Source organism: Mugil cephalus, chromosome 11, assembly GCF_022458985.1.
Source record: "Mugil cephalus isolate CIBA_MC_2020 chromosome 11, CIBA_Mcephalus_1.1, whole genome shotgun sequence".
Classification (NCBI taxonomy): domain Eukaryota; kingdom Metazoa; phylum Chordata; class Actinopteri; order Mugiliformes; family Mugilidae; genus Mugil; species Mugil cephalus.
Window position 1 is genome coordinate 23,348,137 of NC_061780.1, and position 19,360 is coordinate 23,367,496.

Sequence of the window (19,360 nt, forward strand, 5' to 3'; positions counted from 1 at the left end):
TCTGTGCGGGCGCCAGTCTCTAATGGCTGGATAGATTGATTTAAATGCAAACTAGAGGGGATTTAATGAACTGCTTTTACAGGAAGAGTTTAATAGGAATTTGCACACCCCCGGACAGGTTGCCAAACAGTTCACACACCATTAATTATGCATTGTCGTATTTTTCTTGAAAAGGGAGAACTAAATTGCGCCGGAATTAACAGACACTAAGCAATGTGCAAAAAGGATGTGTCTTTTGACATCTGATACAGATAAGATGCGCTGATACTGTTGAGCGTAATTAGTGCGAGGCCAAAACAAAAGCAGACTGCTGACTGTTCGCACAAAACCCCGCCGAATCGAATAAATCACTTTTGTGGTGTGGGGAAGAAAAAAAAAAACTGACATTGACATACATCTGTTCTAACACCGATGCAACTTAGCACACACGATGTGAGTAATGTTCTATGTCTGTTATTATAGTGATTCGGGTGCTTCCATCTGCATTCTAATGAGCAGAGCTACGGGCAATTGGGCATTGATGAGCCATGAATCCAACATCATAGTCTGGAGGGATTTCAGTTGTGTTGCTCCGAGTTTCAAAAAGTGTGCGGCATTCGCTTAAGTGAGCAAAGAAACTGTTGAAAATCGTAAACCGAGCAATCATTTCCAAAAATAATCTCCGTAATCTTGCTGACGTCAGGATAATTTATACTTAATGTGTCAGGAGCGAATGCCATCACAGGAGAGGATTGTGACGAGCTCTGAGCTAATTTCTAAATAGTGTGTAATCTTTAGGGCTCCATAAAAAGGGTCCAAATCTGAGCTGCTGCTATAAACTTAGTACCTTGTTTGGTTTACAATGTTGGTCACTTTTCCAAGCGTAAAAGATCATTTAAGGCACTGCGGGCCATTTACTTGAAGCCTTGAAGCCTTGAAGCTTCCCATTCACTTGGTTCGAAAAAAAGGTTCATTTCTTGATGCTTCATGTACAAACACACCTGCCTTCTGGTCAAAACCTTTATTGTCATTTCAACCATTTGTGATGTCGTCTCATGGAAATAATCCCGGACAGGAACAGAACTAAAAAACACATGTGATGTGGTTCATTCATTCAATAACCTGTCGGTGATTGATGTGTGGGTAATAATAATAGAGGTCTAATAATGTCACACTCATGAAGCAATTGCTTTGAACCTCTGGGCTGATGTGTGGTCACTTAGACCATGTGATTTATTTTTATATTTATTTATACACTATGAACCACTAATGCTTCATCGGATATAGAGACTCTGTCGCTGGTTTTGTTGCCTCGGCTCTTTGGGAGAGATGAGATGAATCTTTGAAGCAAATAGAAACAGTCGACAGGCTTTTGTTTGACATATATATCCCAAGCAAACGAAAATAGTTCATGCTGCGCTATGACATAGACATTGGTTGGAGTAGATGAATAATAATAATGCATTAGTTTTATATTGCGCCTTTTCCATTTTTAGATACTCCATTGGATGCATCATTCATTCGCTCACAGTCAGACAGTTTAGGCTACGTAACAAGTGAAATGTAGATTTACGATTGACGCTAGGGTTCGATTTCCCTTTCAAAGCTGAGCTTCATTCAAGACTCATCAATTAAACAATGAAACGAGATCACATGTCATATAACATCTAGCGCAGTGAACACTCACTACTCAACATCTTTTATGTTACGAACCATTCTCATTTTATTTAGTGGTTGTAGTTTTGAGTCGTGCACCAGTTTTTAATGAGTGTTGAAGTTTGAATAAAGCCCCGATTAGTCGTCACTAGGTGAGTAATAGAACAATAAATAAAAGAATTCCTGGATTTCCCTACACACGCTCCAAAGCCTCCTCACAGGACGTCCCGTCACTACCAGTCGGGTTAATTTTTGTTTCTACTTCCTGCTTCACTGTCAACAATGGCAGCTGAAACTTTCGCCGAAATTTCACTGACAATGAGTCATGCAAATGTTAGAACCTCGGCAGCCAGTCTTTTCTGGGGAGGTTCACGTCAGCTACAGCGTTGGGGTCTGCCTAGGTCTGCCTATGGTCATGCCTCTATTGGTCTGCTGTGGGCTGCTTCCTCTAAAGTGCTGTGCCTGAGGGAGCAATTTGGGAGTTAGGTGTTTGCTCAAGGCAGTGGATACAGAGGGAGGCCAACCTGGGACCCTTCCATCCCAAAGCTGCATCTCTATCCACAGCTCCCCATTTTCGAGGCCAAAGCACACACTCAGTGCACCATCGGTAAAAAGAAGACTGGATTCGAGTCCTAAATTATCCGGAGAGTACTCAGCTCCTCCTGAAGCATCACTTCACTTGATGGTCTCTTGCATCTTCATCATCAGCTGTACACCAGTGGCTGGTTTCAGTTCATTTTGGTTAACAAGTACGAACACACACACACAAACCGAGGGCTTCAGGAATTAGCATGATCATTCATTCTCCGTCACGACCTCGGCCACCTTCTTGGCGTTAGGCAGCTGATCAATAGGAACAGGAAGAGATGACAAAGGTGCATCAGTTTTTTTTTTTTAGAACCTCTCTACATAATCAATTCCTCTCAAAACAACCATGCTCCCAGTTTGTTATGCAGGATTTCTTTTGGTTCTTAAACCACCACAGACACTAGCCTACATAGGCCTGCAACATCTACATGGTGGGTAATGAGTGCAAAATGTAACCCTGTGTGCTGTACCCACGCTGTACTCTATGAAACAAGCTGTGAGTAATTAATTTACACTGATATTTACTGCAGTTATCTTGTTGCACCTTATTAAGCCTCTGACATTGCAGCTCACGAAGGTTATTTCCAAACTGTTTTTGGTGTTTTGATGAATTTCTGTGTGCTAAAAGCTGGAGGAGAGGCTGTTGTGTTGCCACTCCAGTGACATTCCACTATGTTCAATATAGCACCAACCTCTTTAAACACAGAGGAGACTTTCTACATGACAGTTACTTGGTAGGTTGTAATGAAGGCCTTCCCTTTACTCTAGTGCCTCTCTTTACAGACCTGAAGGCATCTGGTCCACTTAAATTACACTGGTCATGTTCTACACTCTGAAATAAATAATGCGTATGTCATCATCTAAATCCATTTACTTATAAACAGATATGTTATTACTTAAATGATGATGGAAATCATTTCACACAGTCTTCTTCTTCTAGACGTCCTTTCAACGTTTTCATCTCTTTGCTGTCTTTTTTTAAAATCACCATATGGCCCGGAGCCACGGCTGCATGGTTCAGCTTCTCCACGTTTAAGTGCAATAAACGTAGAAATGTGCCTGCATTTACCGTCACCAGGTTACGTTTTATCGAGGGGTTCCTGGTGTTACTTCAAAAATAAATTACCTGGGTATCACTGCCAGGATCACGTTTATGTTGCAGTCAGATAACGATGCAACTATTTTCTTCTGCTTGTCAGCAAACATTTCTGCATGTAAGCCATCAAAGCAGAACAGTGGCTTCAGTCTGTTCCTTTGTGTCTGTCAGGTGTCTTCAGTTACACGAGGATCTAGATGCCATTTTAAATGGTACGTTTTCGTATACAGTTTCAAAGAGAAAAGTAAACCAGGTGGATTACATATTTTTGGCGAACTTTGATGTAAAAAGATGTAAATCCAATCCCTGCAGACATTAAAAAGAATGCCTGCAGCGAGTGGATTTGCCAGTGAGCTCACAAAATAGCATCCCTGAATTACTGGAAGTAGCCTGTTACCTGTTACTCATTTAAAGTAACTTTTTTTATATATATATATAAATATATTCAATTATTGTAAATTGTATGCAGATTGTTGCCTAACTATTGTAAAACTAGGACCATTTATAGGGTATTGCCTCACTTTTTTTTCTCATCTTCAGATGTTGGTGACGACTCCAGAGAAGTGGGATGTCGTGACCAGGAAGAGCGTTGGAGATGTGGCTCTCACCCAGATTGTGCGTCTCCTGATCCTGGATGAAGTTCACCTTCTACATGAAGATCGAGGACCAGTACTGGAGAGCCTGGTGGCCAGGACCATCAGACAGGTCGGTTCCACTCCCTGTCTCCTTCTCTTCTACTCAGTGTTTATATGTTACTCCCTTCAGAAATGACGTGAATATTTTTTCAAGATGTCCAATAGTGTAGGTTCCTTCTTAAAGACTCCAATAGCCACAGACTTTTCCTGAAATTATACAGCATATAACCATGAAATGAACTCTTAAGAGAATAGTTCTGATCTATGGAGTAAAGTTGATTAAGACAATATATATATCTAATGATGAAGATTGTGATATATCCATCTTAGATATCCTCATGTGCACAAATAGCATGGCCCCATGAGGGAACATGTACAAAGGTTGTATTTCTTGTGATAATGGCACCATATAAGAAATTTGTTCTATTTTAGTCTAAATAATCTGGAAGTTTGAGGATTTTAGAAACAATTAAAACACCAAAAAAAGAAACACCACGTAGAAGACACACTGTACAGTTCAGATTCTGCCTCATACCTAGCTCAGCAATCAGACTGAAGAAGATTAGTGGCGGTGATGACAAGTCATTTATACAAAAGCTGATATTTCTTTGAATTGAATCCTCCCATTGAAGCAGCACTCAGCTGACACACAGGTAGATTTGAGCTGCTCTTCAGAGGTTTCTTTAAGCGAATCGCTTGAAGCCATTGTTTGTCTGATGTTGGCCTTGACTCACGTTTGCAGCAGAACATTGCTTACTAAGTAGCATTGTGATGGTGGGAAACGTGGCACCGGAACTAAGCGAAAGTGTCAGAAGTCCAATTGTTATTCTAAGCAAATAGGAGCTTTCTCAGCATCAAATCATGGCTAGACTGAAGGTTTCCAAGGGGCGGCGCATGGTACTCTAAAAAGCTTTGTGGAAACTGGATCAGTTGTATCAAAGGCAGAAAATCAATACGTCAAGCTTTGTTCACTGTGAGATAGGAAAGCGTCTTCGTCACATACACAGAATTTGCTAAATAAAGAGCACAAGACTTCGGCCAGAAAAAGTAGAATCAAAAGAAGGCTGTCAGTGGTGCTTCAGTGGAGTTGTGTCTCTAAGCCCCTTCTCAGGAGGGGAAACAAATACGAACTATTGGGATGATGAGAAAAAAAATCTTATTTACCGGCGAATCCCAGTTTGACATGTGTAGTAGTAACAGAAGGGTGTAACAAAGATACTACATTGGGTCAAACTCATGCTGCTATTGGAGGAAAAGGAGGTGTCAATCCATTTTTTAGAGACTCAACTTTTCACTCAAATTGTTTAGCTGACATTATTCTTATCCAATGTTCTTCTGATGACACCAAGATGATTTGAGGCCTCCATGTCTTGTACTGTCTTTAGTGATGGTCTTCGGGGTCGGAACATGCCTCTTTCTTTACCTTCCCTTTTCAAGTGCCTATGCACTGCAGCTGAGGATGTGTTCAGGGGTACCTTGCTTGGAAACACAGTGGGCATGCTGGTTACTCTGCTGTACTCCAAGGGTGCAGATTTGATGGGCCGGGAAGCACGTCATAAACTGCACAGATGAGAAATTTGATGTGGAAAACAGCCCACGTCAGTTTCCTCTCAACTGCAATCTCCCACCTTATTCAATCTTCAACTTGTAGGATCCCATCTCTTCCACTGCTGCTCTCACCTCCCCAGCCCTTGTGGCGTATACACCGATCAGCCACAACTTTATGACCACTGACAGGAGAAGTGAATAACACTTGTGACTCTTGTGTGTTCTGCTGGAAATCTGTTGGCATTCATTTGTGTGGATGTTACTTAGACATGTACCACCCACCTAGACTAGACGAGGAACCCCCACACCATTGCAATGACACAGCAGGATGCAGCCTGACACAGACACACTCAAAAACGCTTTAGGAACAACTCGAAAAGTCATGAAGAACAGCACAGGGTGTTGACCAGGCCTCCAAATTCACTAGATCCCAAAGTGGTCAAGTATCCCAAGCCCCAACCCTTCAACCCATAGCACCCAAAGGCCCCCACTAACAACATCCTGTTGCCGGACACCACAGGACACCCTCAGAAGTCCATTCTTGAAGTCTCCTTACAGCTCAGGTCCTCCACCGGAGGCCTAGGAGCTTGTGGGGATGACCAGTTGGTTAGCCATCACCATTTTGTCGGCCTGTAGTCGCACAAGATCTCAGCTATGTCGTTCTCCACTGTGTTTACGCGTGTATGCAGTACATATTTTATATTCCATCTACTGAATAATTTTCGCTATTCAGCATACATACATTTCAAGTACTTAGAACAAAAATGCTGAAGCCACTTTTTCTTTTTTTTCCATTCAGTGTAATTCTGCACAAGTTGCACTTTTTGTTCAGTTTCAGGATGTTAAATAACATTTCAAGCACAGCAAACAGACAGGGACAAAGCGGCCCACAGACAGCACCGCACTTCTCATCATCTCCCCGGTGCAGCAGTGCACATCATGCACCAGTCAAATCCCATATCCACAGTTTATCCACAAAATCTCCCTGTAGCTCCGTATTAAACACGCTACCGAAGGCTACAAAATGAGGCACAAAGCAAAAGGAGAGACGAGGGAGTCAATTTAGAGCGAGCATGTGTGTGGGGGAGGGAGTCAAGAGTAAGGAGTTTGTTTAACTTGGAAGGTATATGGCAAATGCATGTTGTTAATTTAAATGTTTGTTCTGTTCCATTTATGTGCTTATATCGAGTCTCAGTAATGTCACCATTCAAAGCAACGTGACAACTTCCCATAGAAATTGTGGACATCTTCTACATATTTCAGCAAAAGTTGATCCTTTTTAAACAGTCTCTACTAATAGTTGTGATATACTAACGAATCACCCATAAAATTTGACATTTTCAACATTTTAAAAGTATAAAATAAGGGCTTCTAGAGTACTAATAAGCTCCTCAGGCTTGTTTAAATCTCTGACTTCAAGAGTCTACTGTTCTCTCTCTTGTGTGGTGTCATAATGCCGGAAACTACAGCCCTAAATGGTTTGTCTATGGCTATTCTTAAAGAGCTCCACTTTAAGAAAGACTGTCTGCAAATGCTACTGTTTTCCAACAACTGCTTCTTTGTCCGGCTATTTTGGCCGACGTACCCAGTTCAGTTCAAGAACAGAATGTTTGATGTGAATAGTCTCCAATAGTCTGTTACCCCAAAATGTCCTCAGTGGACCTGCATGCAACGCTTGCAGCTTCTACAGTCACAAAAAGATTGCTCAGACTTCACATGCATGGGAGGTATGTCAGGAAAAATCCTAATTTAGCTCTATTTTTTGCGGTTGACATGAGCCAACCTGCTTCCAAATTATCCAGCAGAAACACAGCAGCAGAATGTTGTTGCAGCATTTCGTCGTTCTATCTTTTGTATGTGACGCAACTGCTGTAACCCCCAAACAATATGCACCTTCTAACCTTCACTTTACCAATAACCACCTTCTGTTACTGCTCCTTTCCGTTGTAGCCACAATTCATAGATAGATAAACTTTATTGGCTGTCGTCACAAGTAACAGAAATTCATCTCATGGGGGGAAAAAACTCAGATCAGGTGACTTGTGTCTATTTATAAAAGTGCTATACCTGTCTTTCTAGCCAGATCAAGATGTTTTGGAATAGTGCAGCAGATATTTTAGCGCAGACCAAAAGCAGCATTTCAAGAGAAAACACCAGCACCAACTGTGAATCACAGTGGGGTAAATGTTGTCATTTGAGATTGCTTTGCTCCTCACAGAGTGGGCAGCTTGCAGTCATTAATTCAGCTGTGAACGCTGCGTCAAAGAGTACTTAAAGTTGATGTAGCGCCATCTGTCCCAAAGTTCCAGTTCAACTTGAAATGGGTCTTTCTAACAAGATAACGATCCTAAGAAGACCCCATGGCTCTAAATGTAGAGAATGAAGTCACTGAATGTCCAAGTCAAAGGCCAGTACAGGCAGTACATGCACAAAAAAACAAAAAACAAAAAAAACATCTGTCTTGCCACTGATGGCTTTTAGCATTTGGTCAAAAATGTTAGACAATGTTGTTGGAGACCTAATAAATGTTCGATTGGTCTCCAACTAGTTCAGTCATCAAAAACGTAGTGCTAACGTAAAATGTTTTAAATGCTGTAGCCGTTAATCTGGACTGAAACCTGAACCCCCAGAGGAAGCATGAAGGAAAAACTCCCTTTTAACAGGCAGTAGTAGCAAAGAATTACATGAGTCATAATAGAAAAGAAATTAGATAAGAAATTAGAGGATAGGAACTCTGCTAGAGAAAATAAATTAGAGGACAGGAGCTCGGTGCAAGAGAGGAGACATTAGAGGACATGTGTCATCAGCTTAGACCTATTGCAGCATTACTAGGGAATGATTCAGTCCAGCCATAACTATAAGCTTTATCAAAAAGGAAAATCTTAAGCCTGACCTTAAAAGTAGAGCAGGTGTCTGCCTCTTCAACAAAAAAGTGGTAGTTAGTCCAACATGACCCCTCAGATTTAGCTTGCGAATGTTGGAACTACAGATGCAGTCACATCTTTCTGGATTTTTAATCTCCAGCCCAGAGGAATACAAGAATGTTTTAGAATATTTGTCCTCTTATTTTGAGTTTTCTGTCATGGTAGTCCTGTAGAAGCTGGACATGACTGCATATAGTATGTTTCTAGTTCTCATTGGATTCCACATTTGGCCTTTTGCCACTTGAGTGACTCAGTAGACTGCTACATAACAACTGCAGGCTTCAAAAAAGGATCCCTGTGACATGTAGTTGACTGCATAAATCCAATTCCATTAACATCTTGATGCTGGAATAGAAAAAAAAAATGATATCAGTGCATTGTCTGCAAACCTGATTTCTACTGATGATGACTGGCACAAGTCTTTGCAGGAACCAGCGCGGACATTTCCCCGTATTAAAGCGATAATGTAAATTTAGACAGGAGAAAGGAAAGGAAGAGCTGTAGTGTCTAATATCCTGAGCTGATGAAGGGCTGCGATGGGGAGGAGAATGATTACACGAGGAGACATGCAAATGGGTATTTTTAGAATGCATAGACCGCAGCTGACTCAACCGGGTCTCATGCGCTCAGGATTGCATATTGATCCTGAAAATTCCTCAATAAATAAAAGATCATTGTCTCTATCCCTGCCACTGAACGATGTGACTCAGGCTGCATCTAGTTCATGAAAGCCCTTAGAAATGTCGCTCTACCCAGGAACCATACACATACGCAGACACTTGAATGTTATTTATGAATGAATGAATGCTTTATTGTCATTGTACATCACGTCCAATGGAATTAGCTGTGCCACATCTGAACGGTGCAAAGTTAAAAATAACAAGCAAGCTACATACCCACAATCATACATCCAACATGGCTCTTAACCAGTTACAAATAGAAATGAAAACAAAGAGGAAGATTAATCAGAATTGCACGAAATATAAAACAAACAGGAAATAAGACAATAACAGTTATCCTAGTTATTCTTCCTAGTAGACGTTGGATTTAATGATTCACACATCTGACCTGTAAACCATCATCACCAGCAATATCACATGAAGTTAATGAACAAGGACGGACATTAAAAAATAAATAAATAAACGAGATTAGCAGAGAAGAAATGCCCCTATGCATGCAGTAAATAGTTGCGTAAAAATGAAATAACAATGCAGAAGTGTGATGGGCCAATTCATTGTTCATAACTTTTATGAACAACAGTTGTATGCTAAATGAGTGGAAGGCAGAGATAGACAGAGAGCCAGGGATGAGCTCCTGTGCTGTGCAGCGACTAAGACCTCTTCGGGCGAGGTTAACCGCAAGGTAATTGAAAGCCGGTCCGTACATGTGACCGCTGTTTACTCGGTTCACAGCCCATTTATCTGTAGGTTTAGCTGATATTACAGAAGAAGGGCTGACTGGGGGCTTTGTACACCTTAACACATCCGAGAGGTTATGCTGCAGTGCGGAAGTTTGAAGCCTCCCTTTGACTCTCTGTTTGCCGGCACACTGCATGTGTTGTCAGTGATTAGAACACAGACGATGAACAGGATGTAAACATTAGCATTTACATAAACACTGAGGCTGCTATAAAATAAAAAAAATAAACATGTCATCTGTTTTTATCTGGATTCAGCAAAACCTCAGTGCCTACTCTGATTCCTTATTTGCAGGGACTTAACAATATGTTTCATTACAATCTGCTTACCAGATTAGAATTCAAAAAGACAACCACCACCAAAGCTGTGACAATTAAATTTACTCTTAAGAGCTAATGTTTCACAATATATAGAGCTGAATTGGTTAGTTATATATTTCTTGTCCAGGACAAAACAAAGAAAATCACATGGACCAAATGTTCTATACCTGCTGGTTTGAAATGAAAACACGTACAGTCACAGAGCTGTGTGTAACGATTATTATTATTATTATTTTTGTCTGAATAAATAGACACAGAAATTCTGGCACATCTCAGGCCTGCCTTGGCTATAAACTGATGCATTGACATACAGTATTATAAAGCAGTAAATCTGTACTAATAGGTGGCATCATGGTGATCTACATGAGTTATGAGCTCCTATGGTTTAGGTGTGAAACACCCTCCTGAGATCTGAGGCACTCAGGAGGGTGATGATAAAAAAAAGCCTTTATTAGTACATGCCTAGTCTGATAAAAACATGCCAGCACATTTTGGCCAAACAGGCCTTCGTTAGGGCGAGGGCAAAATGTTTGTGAGTTCATTGTTAAATCAAAAGCAGCTGCTCAGTGTGAGCAGGTAGGCGGCCACATAATTAGCATGACTTGTGCGCAGCACACAGCAGAAGGGAAATCTACATCACACAATGCAAGATCATAAATTCAACAATCAAAAACTAAGTAAACACACATGCATACTTTCATACACTCATGTAGTGAATATTGAGCTTGGTAATAGACTGAGAAATTACTTTTTCTCTCTAAAAGATAACAGAACTAACAGTTACAAAAGAGAACAATTACAAAACATGGGAGAAATCCAGTTCTCCATTCAAACCTGGGTAATATGTAGCTTCCAACATGTAAATCCAAAATGAGGAGTCTTCTAAGCTTGTCTCCAGCCCTGATTGAATATTCAATATGCTCAACACCTGATACCTTCAAAGAATTGCAACTGCCATGATTTGCATTTTTATAATGGACAGCCATAGGATATTGGGGATTGCCTGTTCTTATTGCAAGATTATGCCCAGACAATCTTGCCTTCGGTTTATGCTTTGTTCTCCCAATATAAGCATGAGCCAGAGATTTAAGACAAGAGGTTATCAACAACACCGGTTCTGTTCATAACTTTTATGGACAGAATTTCTAGGGGCAGCTGGGTGGTGAAGGTTGTCGAGTTCAGTGATCGGAGGATCTCGTCTCTGCTTTTTGCGGATGATGTGAGTCTCTTAACTTCATCAAACCACAACCTCCAGCTCCTACTGGGGCAATTTTCAGCCTAGTGTGAAGCAGCTGTGTTGAAGATCAGCACCTCCAAGTCTGAGGCCATGGTCCTCAGTCTGAAAAGGGTGGATTGCCCACTCTGGTTTTGGGTAAGAGGTCCTGCCTCAAGTGGAGGAATTCAAGTATCTTGTTCATGAGTGAGGGTAGGATGGAGCAGGAGATTGACAGACGGATCGGAGATGCGTCTGCAGTGATGCGTGTGCTTAACCGGTCTGTCGCGGTGAAGAGAGAGCTTAGTCAAAAGACAAAGCTCCCAATTTACCGGCCAGTCTACGTTCCAACCCTCACCTCTGGTCCTGAACATTGGGTAATGACCGAAAGAACAAGATCACAGATACAAGCGGCCCAAATGAGTTTCTGTCACAGGGTGGTCGGGCTCAGCCTTAGAGATAGGGTAAGGAGCTGCCTCCTATACAAAGAAAGACCAAGAGAAAAGGTAACCAAGGGTAGACATTATAATCACTGCAGCAATACGATAAATACCAACTACTTTACTGACGTCACATCTGGTCGGAAGTTCATTAATTTCATAAATTCATCTAGAAATTACCATCATTCATACAGTGTTTACAGACTTGAATGTCCATGTGGTAAATTTTATATTGGGAGAACAAAGCATAAACTGAAATCAACATTGGCTGAGCATAATCTTGCAATAAGAACAGGCAATGTCCAATATCCTATGGCTGTCGTTTATAAAGATGTAAATCATGACAGTTGCAATTCTTTAAAGATGTCAAGTATTGAGCGTATTGAATACTCAATCAGGGGTGGAGACAAGCTAAAAAAAACTCCTGCAAACAGAGTCATTTTGGATTTAAATGTTAGAAGCTGCATATTACCCATGTTTGAATGGAGAACTGGATTTCTCCCCCTTTGTTGTAATTGTTCTCTTTTGTAACTGTTGGTTCTGTTGTCTCTCAGATAGGTCCTTAGAGGGAGAAAAAAGTAATTTCTCAGTCTATTACCAAGCTCAATATTCATTACATGAGTGTATCATAGTATGCATGTGTGTTTGTTGTGTTTTTGATTATTTCTTGAATTTATGATGTTAGATTGTGGGGTGCAGATTTCCCTTCTGCTGTCATTGGCAGGTCATGCTAATTATGTGACCGCCTACCTGCTCACACTGAGCAGCTGCTTTTGATTTAACAATGAACTGAGCTGACTGACAAACATTTTGCCCTTGCCCTGATGAAGGCCTGTTTGGCTGAAACCGCATTGGCATGTTTTTATTAGAGTAGCCATGTACTAATCAAAGCTTTTTTCTTTTAATCATCACCCTCTTGAGTGCCTCAGATCTCTTCCTATAAGTTCTTCTCTGATCCCTAAACTGGAGAGCACCAGAGGGACACCCTTATTCTACCCAAGTAGCACTCAATGCACTTTGTTTTTCGAATGAAGATTGTATTTTTTTGTTTTTCTAAACCATTATCATATCCTATCATCATATTACCGTGTCATTATAGCCACTTTCCAAATGTTCTATGGGGTGGGGGTGCCTCCTCATCCACACGTCAGATCCAAAAGTTTCCTAGCAGTCCAAAGCAGCAGCTTTTGCATTAAATCACCATGGCCTGAATGCGGCGTCCTGTTAACTGTTACATCCCATAGTCAGCCTCTAAAGAGTACCGAACTAGTATAACCCTTCTCTCAACAATGGAGAATTTGCAGTTGTCAAAACTGCAGCACACTGTGGGTTATGATATCCTTACCTCTATACTTATGTCAAACATACACAGAGCCTTGCATTTCCACCTTTTGACAGAATCCCTCTGTCAGAGAAATGGCCTTGTATTTCAAACTCTTTTTCTTTTTTTCTTAAAATATTTCACAGCCAGGCTGATAATGACAATTATCGCTTATTCTAATGACATAGTCAGGGTTATTTTTTTCATCTAGTGAGCATTCCCGTCAGACATTCACCACCAGTCAGCGTATTCAGACCATGAGCTCTACTTGTCTGAAGCAGTTGTTTTCACTTTATGCCCTTTGAGGCTTCATCCATGTTGGATAGCTCTGAAAAATTGAGCAGTCCTCCTCTCAGCTTGGTAATGACTTCCGGTAGATTTAAGCTTGCCATTTCACCGTTTTACGGCCTTGATCTTTTGCTACACTGGGCGATGACAGCAAAGAGAAATTGGAAACATGCAGTTTGGGTATTTTATCCTTTGCCTTTTCTGCAAAGATTTCAGATCATGAATTGTCAAGAAATAACAAGACATGGGACGAACCTTCATTAAACAGTGAGTTGAATGTATAGGTTGTTGTTGCAGTTCAGGCTCACATACATTATACTGTATGTAACACGTTTTGCATGTTTATGCGTTAAACACAGGGTATGTAATATCTGTTTATCTGAGTCTTGTTCCACTCCCTCCTCCTCCCCACCAACATACTTAAACCCAGACTCTTCTTCAGCGTGAAAACAGGCCAAATTTGTTGTCCAGACATTTTTTCGTTTATCAGACCGGTACATGTCGAGTATGGCCGTCTTCGGCACTAACAAGTCCAGTTGCTGTATAGCATAGAGAAGTCCACCATTGGGCTTTCATTAGCAATGGGACATGAGTGCACTTATGGAGTAACCAATGGCCTGTGATTGGTGGAAAATACCTGTAAACACAACCACAAGGAGGCACAGAAGTCAAGTCACGTAACATAACACAGTACAATTGCAATATGCTAACAGGCTATTATCGAATTTGGACAAAATAACACCAAAAATAAGTTACACACCTGCCTTTAAGCTGCCTCAGGTCATAGATACAAATTAAGATTAATTAATATTTGAATGCAGATCTCTTTTGTGTTCCTCCAAACAGTATTGGGAATTTCCAATGGAATGTCACCAAATGTAGTCGAACAAATGTAAACATGAGCTCGTGTGACAAATCAATGGTCGGCACCACAGGACGCCCTCAGAAGACCCATGTCCATTCTCTGATGAGTCACAACTGTTTTGAAGGAACAAGGGAGATCTATACAATATAAGGGGGTAGTGGGTATTTAGGTCAGCAGAACGGTATAGAACAGGATGATGTCCAAATAAACTACAGTCTGTGTTGTTGCGACAGTGTCTCTCCCTGAAGGGGCTTGTAATGGTTTTTGGACAGTGGAGCTCAACAGCACAAAGGAATACGATAGATGAGGCGTCCAAACAAACCTGGTGCTTGTAAGGATCGATTCGTTGTTGGTTTTGATCTCTACATGGGGTTTGTCGAAGAAGATGTTTATATAGAATATCAGTCGCCCTGCGCTCCGCGTGCCTCAGCATTCCCAGCGTGTTAGCTCAGGCTGTGAAGTTAAATGTGGAAAAAGGATCACTGGGGAATAGGAGGAGCCCTTTTAAGATTGTTTCTGTTTTGCAGAAAATGGATATTTAACACCTCGTGTTTTACTTGCTAATGCCGTTTCTGTAGCAGGGACGACAGGCAGAGCGTGGAGTCGATTTGTTTGAACAGAACACGCTCAAGTACTCTCTCTGCCACTAATTACATCTGTGTGAATAGCACAGGAGCCATATGCTTCTGCTGGTCTTAGTATGAAGATTTGTTTACAGCGTCGTAGTCCACCGTTTGACAGAAAACGCCCGACAGGCCCTCCTCCTTCCCTTCCTCCTCCTCCTCCTCCTCCTCCTCCAGCTCCCTGTCCAATTATTGCCACACCTGACAGACTGCTATAATTGATTGTGCTGAAGGAATTAGGGTGGTTGCTACTGATACGCTAGGTGCTTAAGTTCACATCCTCAGACGCATTAATATGGAAATCCCTGTAAACTAAATGATATTTGTCCACCTTTTTATGCAAATGCTTTCGAACCGAGCCAGTTATCACTTTGATGTTTTGCTTGGAAGAGCTTTGGTTTCAGCTGCATTTTCTTGGCCGGCTGTAGTGCGACCAATTATGCGCTACATTCACGATAAAAGTCCCTCTAACCTTTATGACAATAGCCTTTTAATCTTGCTCTTTTGTAGGGCTTCTGTTTTTGCTTTGGTATTTAAGAAGTATTTGTGCTCTACCTCAGCTTACAGATATGCTTTTTATAATTAGGCGCATTAGGTGGTTAAACACTCTTTTAAACGTCACAGTTTTCATAAAAAATAAATAAATAAAGCATTTTCTTGGTCACTCCAAACGGGTGTCGCTTAAGCAGCTGCAGAGATCCAGCAGTTAAAACACACTGCTGTTTGTATTTGTTCTTTAATTAAAAGGTTTTTCTCTCATTGGACATTTAAGGTACTGCCAATAAGACACGCCTCTCTTGAAAGCGGCGATGCTTGTGTTTCCGTATGAACGGTAAAACAGATCAGTGTGTGTAAAGTTCAAATTCCCCTTCCTTTAGCCGTGCAGAAATTCTGAGTGTTGCTCTTTTGGTTTTTCAACCTGGGAATTTGGGTCTGTTTGGCGATGAATGCAGAAGCTTCCAGCAGCTGTTTGGTGCCCGTTGTCGACTTCCTGCACAAGCAGCAGAAAGACACAGCTAGTGACCAGCTGGGGAACAAAATACACAACCTTGCTGTTATAGTTAAATGTAAAAATGTAGGTAAAACCGATCCGCAATGATTTGTACATCTTTTAAACACAAGACTTAACTATGTGTTTTGAAAAATACTGTTTATTCTCAGTTCATAAAAGCCAGTATCTGTGATAGTAAAGGGAGTATCCATGGTGTGAGGGTAAAATTAGTGCCTTGCAGTATTTACAAGGTTTTGCAGCAACATGTGTCGCCGTCCATTGTTGTCTCATGTACGTTTTAGCAAAGAATAATACCTCAGCATCTTTCTCGGGGAGGGGAAAGATGCTGAACAAGACTGAACATTCTGCAAGTACTACAACAGCATGACTCTCTATTAAAGGAGTTCTTGGTGCTAAATTCACCTGCCTGCAGCAGTCCGGATATGTGACCCAACACATTTGGTGCATTATGAAATGAAAAATCCAACAAAGAGAGACCTAAATTATTGAGCAGTTGAAATCCTTTGTCAAGTAAGAATAGAAAAATATTTCACGTTCAAAGCTGCAGAGTTTTAGTGGTTTTAGAGGAACAGACAGCAAATGGATCCCATGTGCCCGTGCTAACTTTTTTTGATATGCCAGTATACACCGATCAGCCACAACATTATGACTATGGACAGGAGAAGTGAACAACATTGAGCATTTTGTGACAATTCGGTGTTCTGCTGGGAAACTTTTGGTCCTGGCATTCATTCATGTGGATGTTACTTAGACATGATGCAGACCAGACCAGACCAGACACCCCCACCACATAGCAAATGCTTTAAGAACGACTCAAAAACACGTAAAAAACAGACCTGGCCTCCAAATTCACTAGATCCCAAACTGATTTCAGAGACACAACGGAGACCTACACAATAATGGGAAGGTGGTCATAATGTTATGCTTGGTTGTTGTATCTCACTGAACAGCTCCCCTCATTGTCAGACTTTGACATCATGGCCGACTCAATGCATTTCAATCAACTCCGTACCTAATCTGGGTTAACAGTCAATTCGTCTGTTAATTACAATTATATCTCACAGGAAATTTTCAAATTGCACAAACTTTCCTGCAACGTGTATTCTCTTAATTTCTTGGAGAGGGAGGCAGGACGGCTCACATTCCCGTGAAGTACAAAGTCGTGTCGGCCGAGTAATTTGCATGTTGAATATAGTGCTCATCTGCAGTGTGGAGGATCAGCACAGCGTTGCCGTGGATGTGCAGTCTAGACCTTGTCCGCCGGTAGGGATTGGTTAGGTCTTATCTTGATGGGGTGGTTTGACAGGTACTGCATCACATTAAAGGCCTTACCAATCTTTCTTGTCACTTCCAGCAGGAGGCTCACAGATAGGGCAGCCCACTCTCTCTACCCCAACATTTCTTTTCTCCTCTCACCCACATTGATACACCGCATACTGCGTTTTCTTCGAGTCTCAAAGACATTAAAGACGGTGCGCGTGATCATTTATTTTGTCACAGGAAGGACGCAGACCCTCAGGCTGCCTTCTTTCTTTCTACCACGTGTCTGTCTTTTCTCAGTTTGAGACTTTTCCTCACACTTAAATCAGGCATATTTTAATGAATCGTTTTACTTTTTTTGTGGGCCTGTATATTTTATCCCTATTTTGTCATTGTTTTCTCCCACGTGGGTCCTTATATGGTTTTGTTTTCTGTCATGAAATATGTTGGACATTACATCTCGACCCCCGACATTAACTTTTTCCAACATGTTGAAAGTCTGTATCTCCAGTTCTTGTCTGTGCTCCTCTCAAGATTTTTTTCAGAAGAGCCTTGAACTCTGACACTTTACCAATTACGCACCTGCACCCATTCAAAAACCTTTGTGTTTTGTTCTCGCACCCTGAAGAAGACGTCCGAGTCGAAACGTCAGTCATGCCTGCAATTTCTTCATTAAAACGAGCCTGACTTTCAACACCGGAGCTACGAGTTTGCGACTCCACTTTCTTTTGTTTCACCGCTTCGTTCCGGTTGTCAGCACCTCACCAACGCTGGTGTGCGCTCTCCTTCTGCTTTCTCACCCTAAAATCCCCACAAAATTATATTCTCATAATTTTGACATTTTGTTCACATCAGACTTTTTTTCTTGTCTCTCTGTCTGTCATTTTATTGTCATTCAAATATTGGACAGAGGTTTTTTTTTTTAGTCATTCGTGTACATTCAGGTACATCTCACATTTGAATCACCCCTGTTTTAATCATTGTTCATGTTTTACTTAAACCTGGAAGTGTAATAACACCTCCTGCAAAGATTTCTAGTGACTCGTAGCTTCAGTTCCTGGCACAAGCCACTTTCAGCCGAGATGGACCCTTGCACACAAATATTGCAACTGTTTGCATAGTTTCTTTACATATGATATTTCAAACTACATGCATCTGTGGATATGCTGTTTTTAAATCATGTTCTTATACTTAGCCTGTACAGTCTCAGCAGCATCAACGCATAGCAGCTTTTGTACTTACAGCTACCGAGTGTACTTTCTGTATATTTTAGTTTCGATTCTTTATATTCTTCTTGTGTTGTCGTGGAGTAGTGAGGCAGTAGTTGTGGTTATAACGAGCCTTGTGTGTACCTTCTCAGCATGTATGAAGCACAGTGGGACAAGGAGAAACAGTAATTTCACAGCTCTGTATGTTTTTCTTAGCATATTGTGGAAGTGACAATAAACACGCCTTGAGTCTCAACGCACACAAAATATTTTCTGGCTCTGATCTGCAAGTTAAGAGCGGGAACAGATTGCCTAGCGTAGCCACTCACCCTTTTTTTCCCCTCGACGAATGTGTGCTCAAACACTGTGTTGTTTTCCGCTGCTTAGGTGGAGTCCACCCAGAGCATGATCCGGATCCTGGGACTTTCAGCAACGCTGCCCAACTACCTGGATGTCGCCGCCTTCCTGCATGTCAATCCCTACATCGGCCTCTTCTTTTTTGACAGTCGCTTCAGACCGGTGCCGCTCGGACAGACCTTTGTTGGCATCAAATCCACCAACAAGGTAAAAGGATCAATTTGCAAACCAACAGCTTAGGTAACGTTTGCATGCAGAGGTAGCTTTGAACTTGAAGGTGACACGTGCATATGATATATGTAACTGTAGCTGTTCTTGAAAATAAACCGCAGCACAATGAAGCCAAAGATAGATTTGAGGTTATATGAGGTTAATGACTATGTTTGTGATTTTATGTCTTGTTCAGATTCAGCAGATGCACGACACAGAAGAAGTTTGTTACAACAAAGTTCTTGAGCAAGTTAAAGCAGGACACCAGGTAAGGGGTTTCTACTGTATGTCTGAATGTAATATGGTGGCTAATAACTTAAAACATACATTAATGTTTTAGTTATTAATGTCACGTACTACTGTACTGGCCAACTTCTCTTAAAATGCATCTGAGTTGGC

The 19,360-nt window shown here is 41.3% G+C and overlaps 1 protein-coding gene across 2 annotated transcripts in view; it reads left to right on the forward strand.

Annotated features, from left to right (window-relative positions):
* Positions 1–19,360, forward strand: part of ascc3 (activating signal cointegrator 1 complex subunit 3) — a 136,574-nt gene that overhangs the window by 60,889 nt on the left and 56,325 nt on the right. For both annotated transcript variants that reach the window (XM_047599248.1, XM_047599249.1), the window contains exons 11-13: positions 3,860–4,024; positions 18,782–18,958; positions 19,158–19,229. In XM_047599248.1, the coding sequence (XP_047455204.1) occupies positions 3,860–4,024; positions 18,782–18,958; positions 19,158–19,229 (414 nt within the window). The remainder of the gene's footprint in view (positions 1–3,859; positions 4,025–18,781; positions 18,959–19,157; positions 19,230–19,360) is intronic.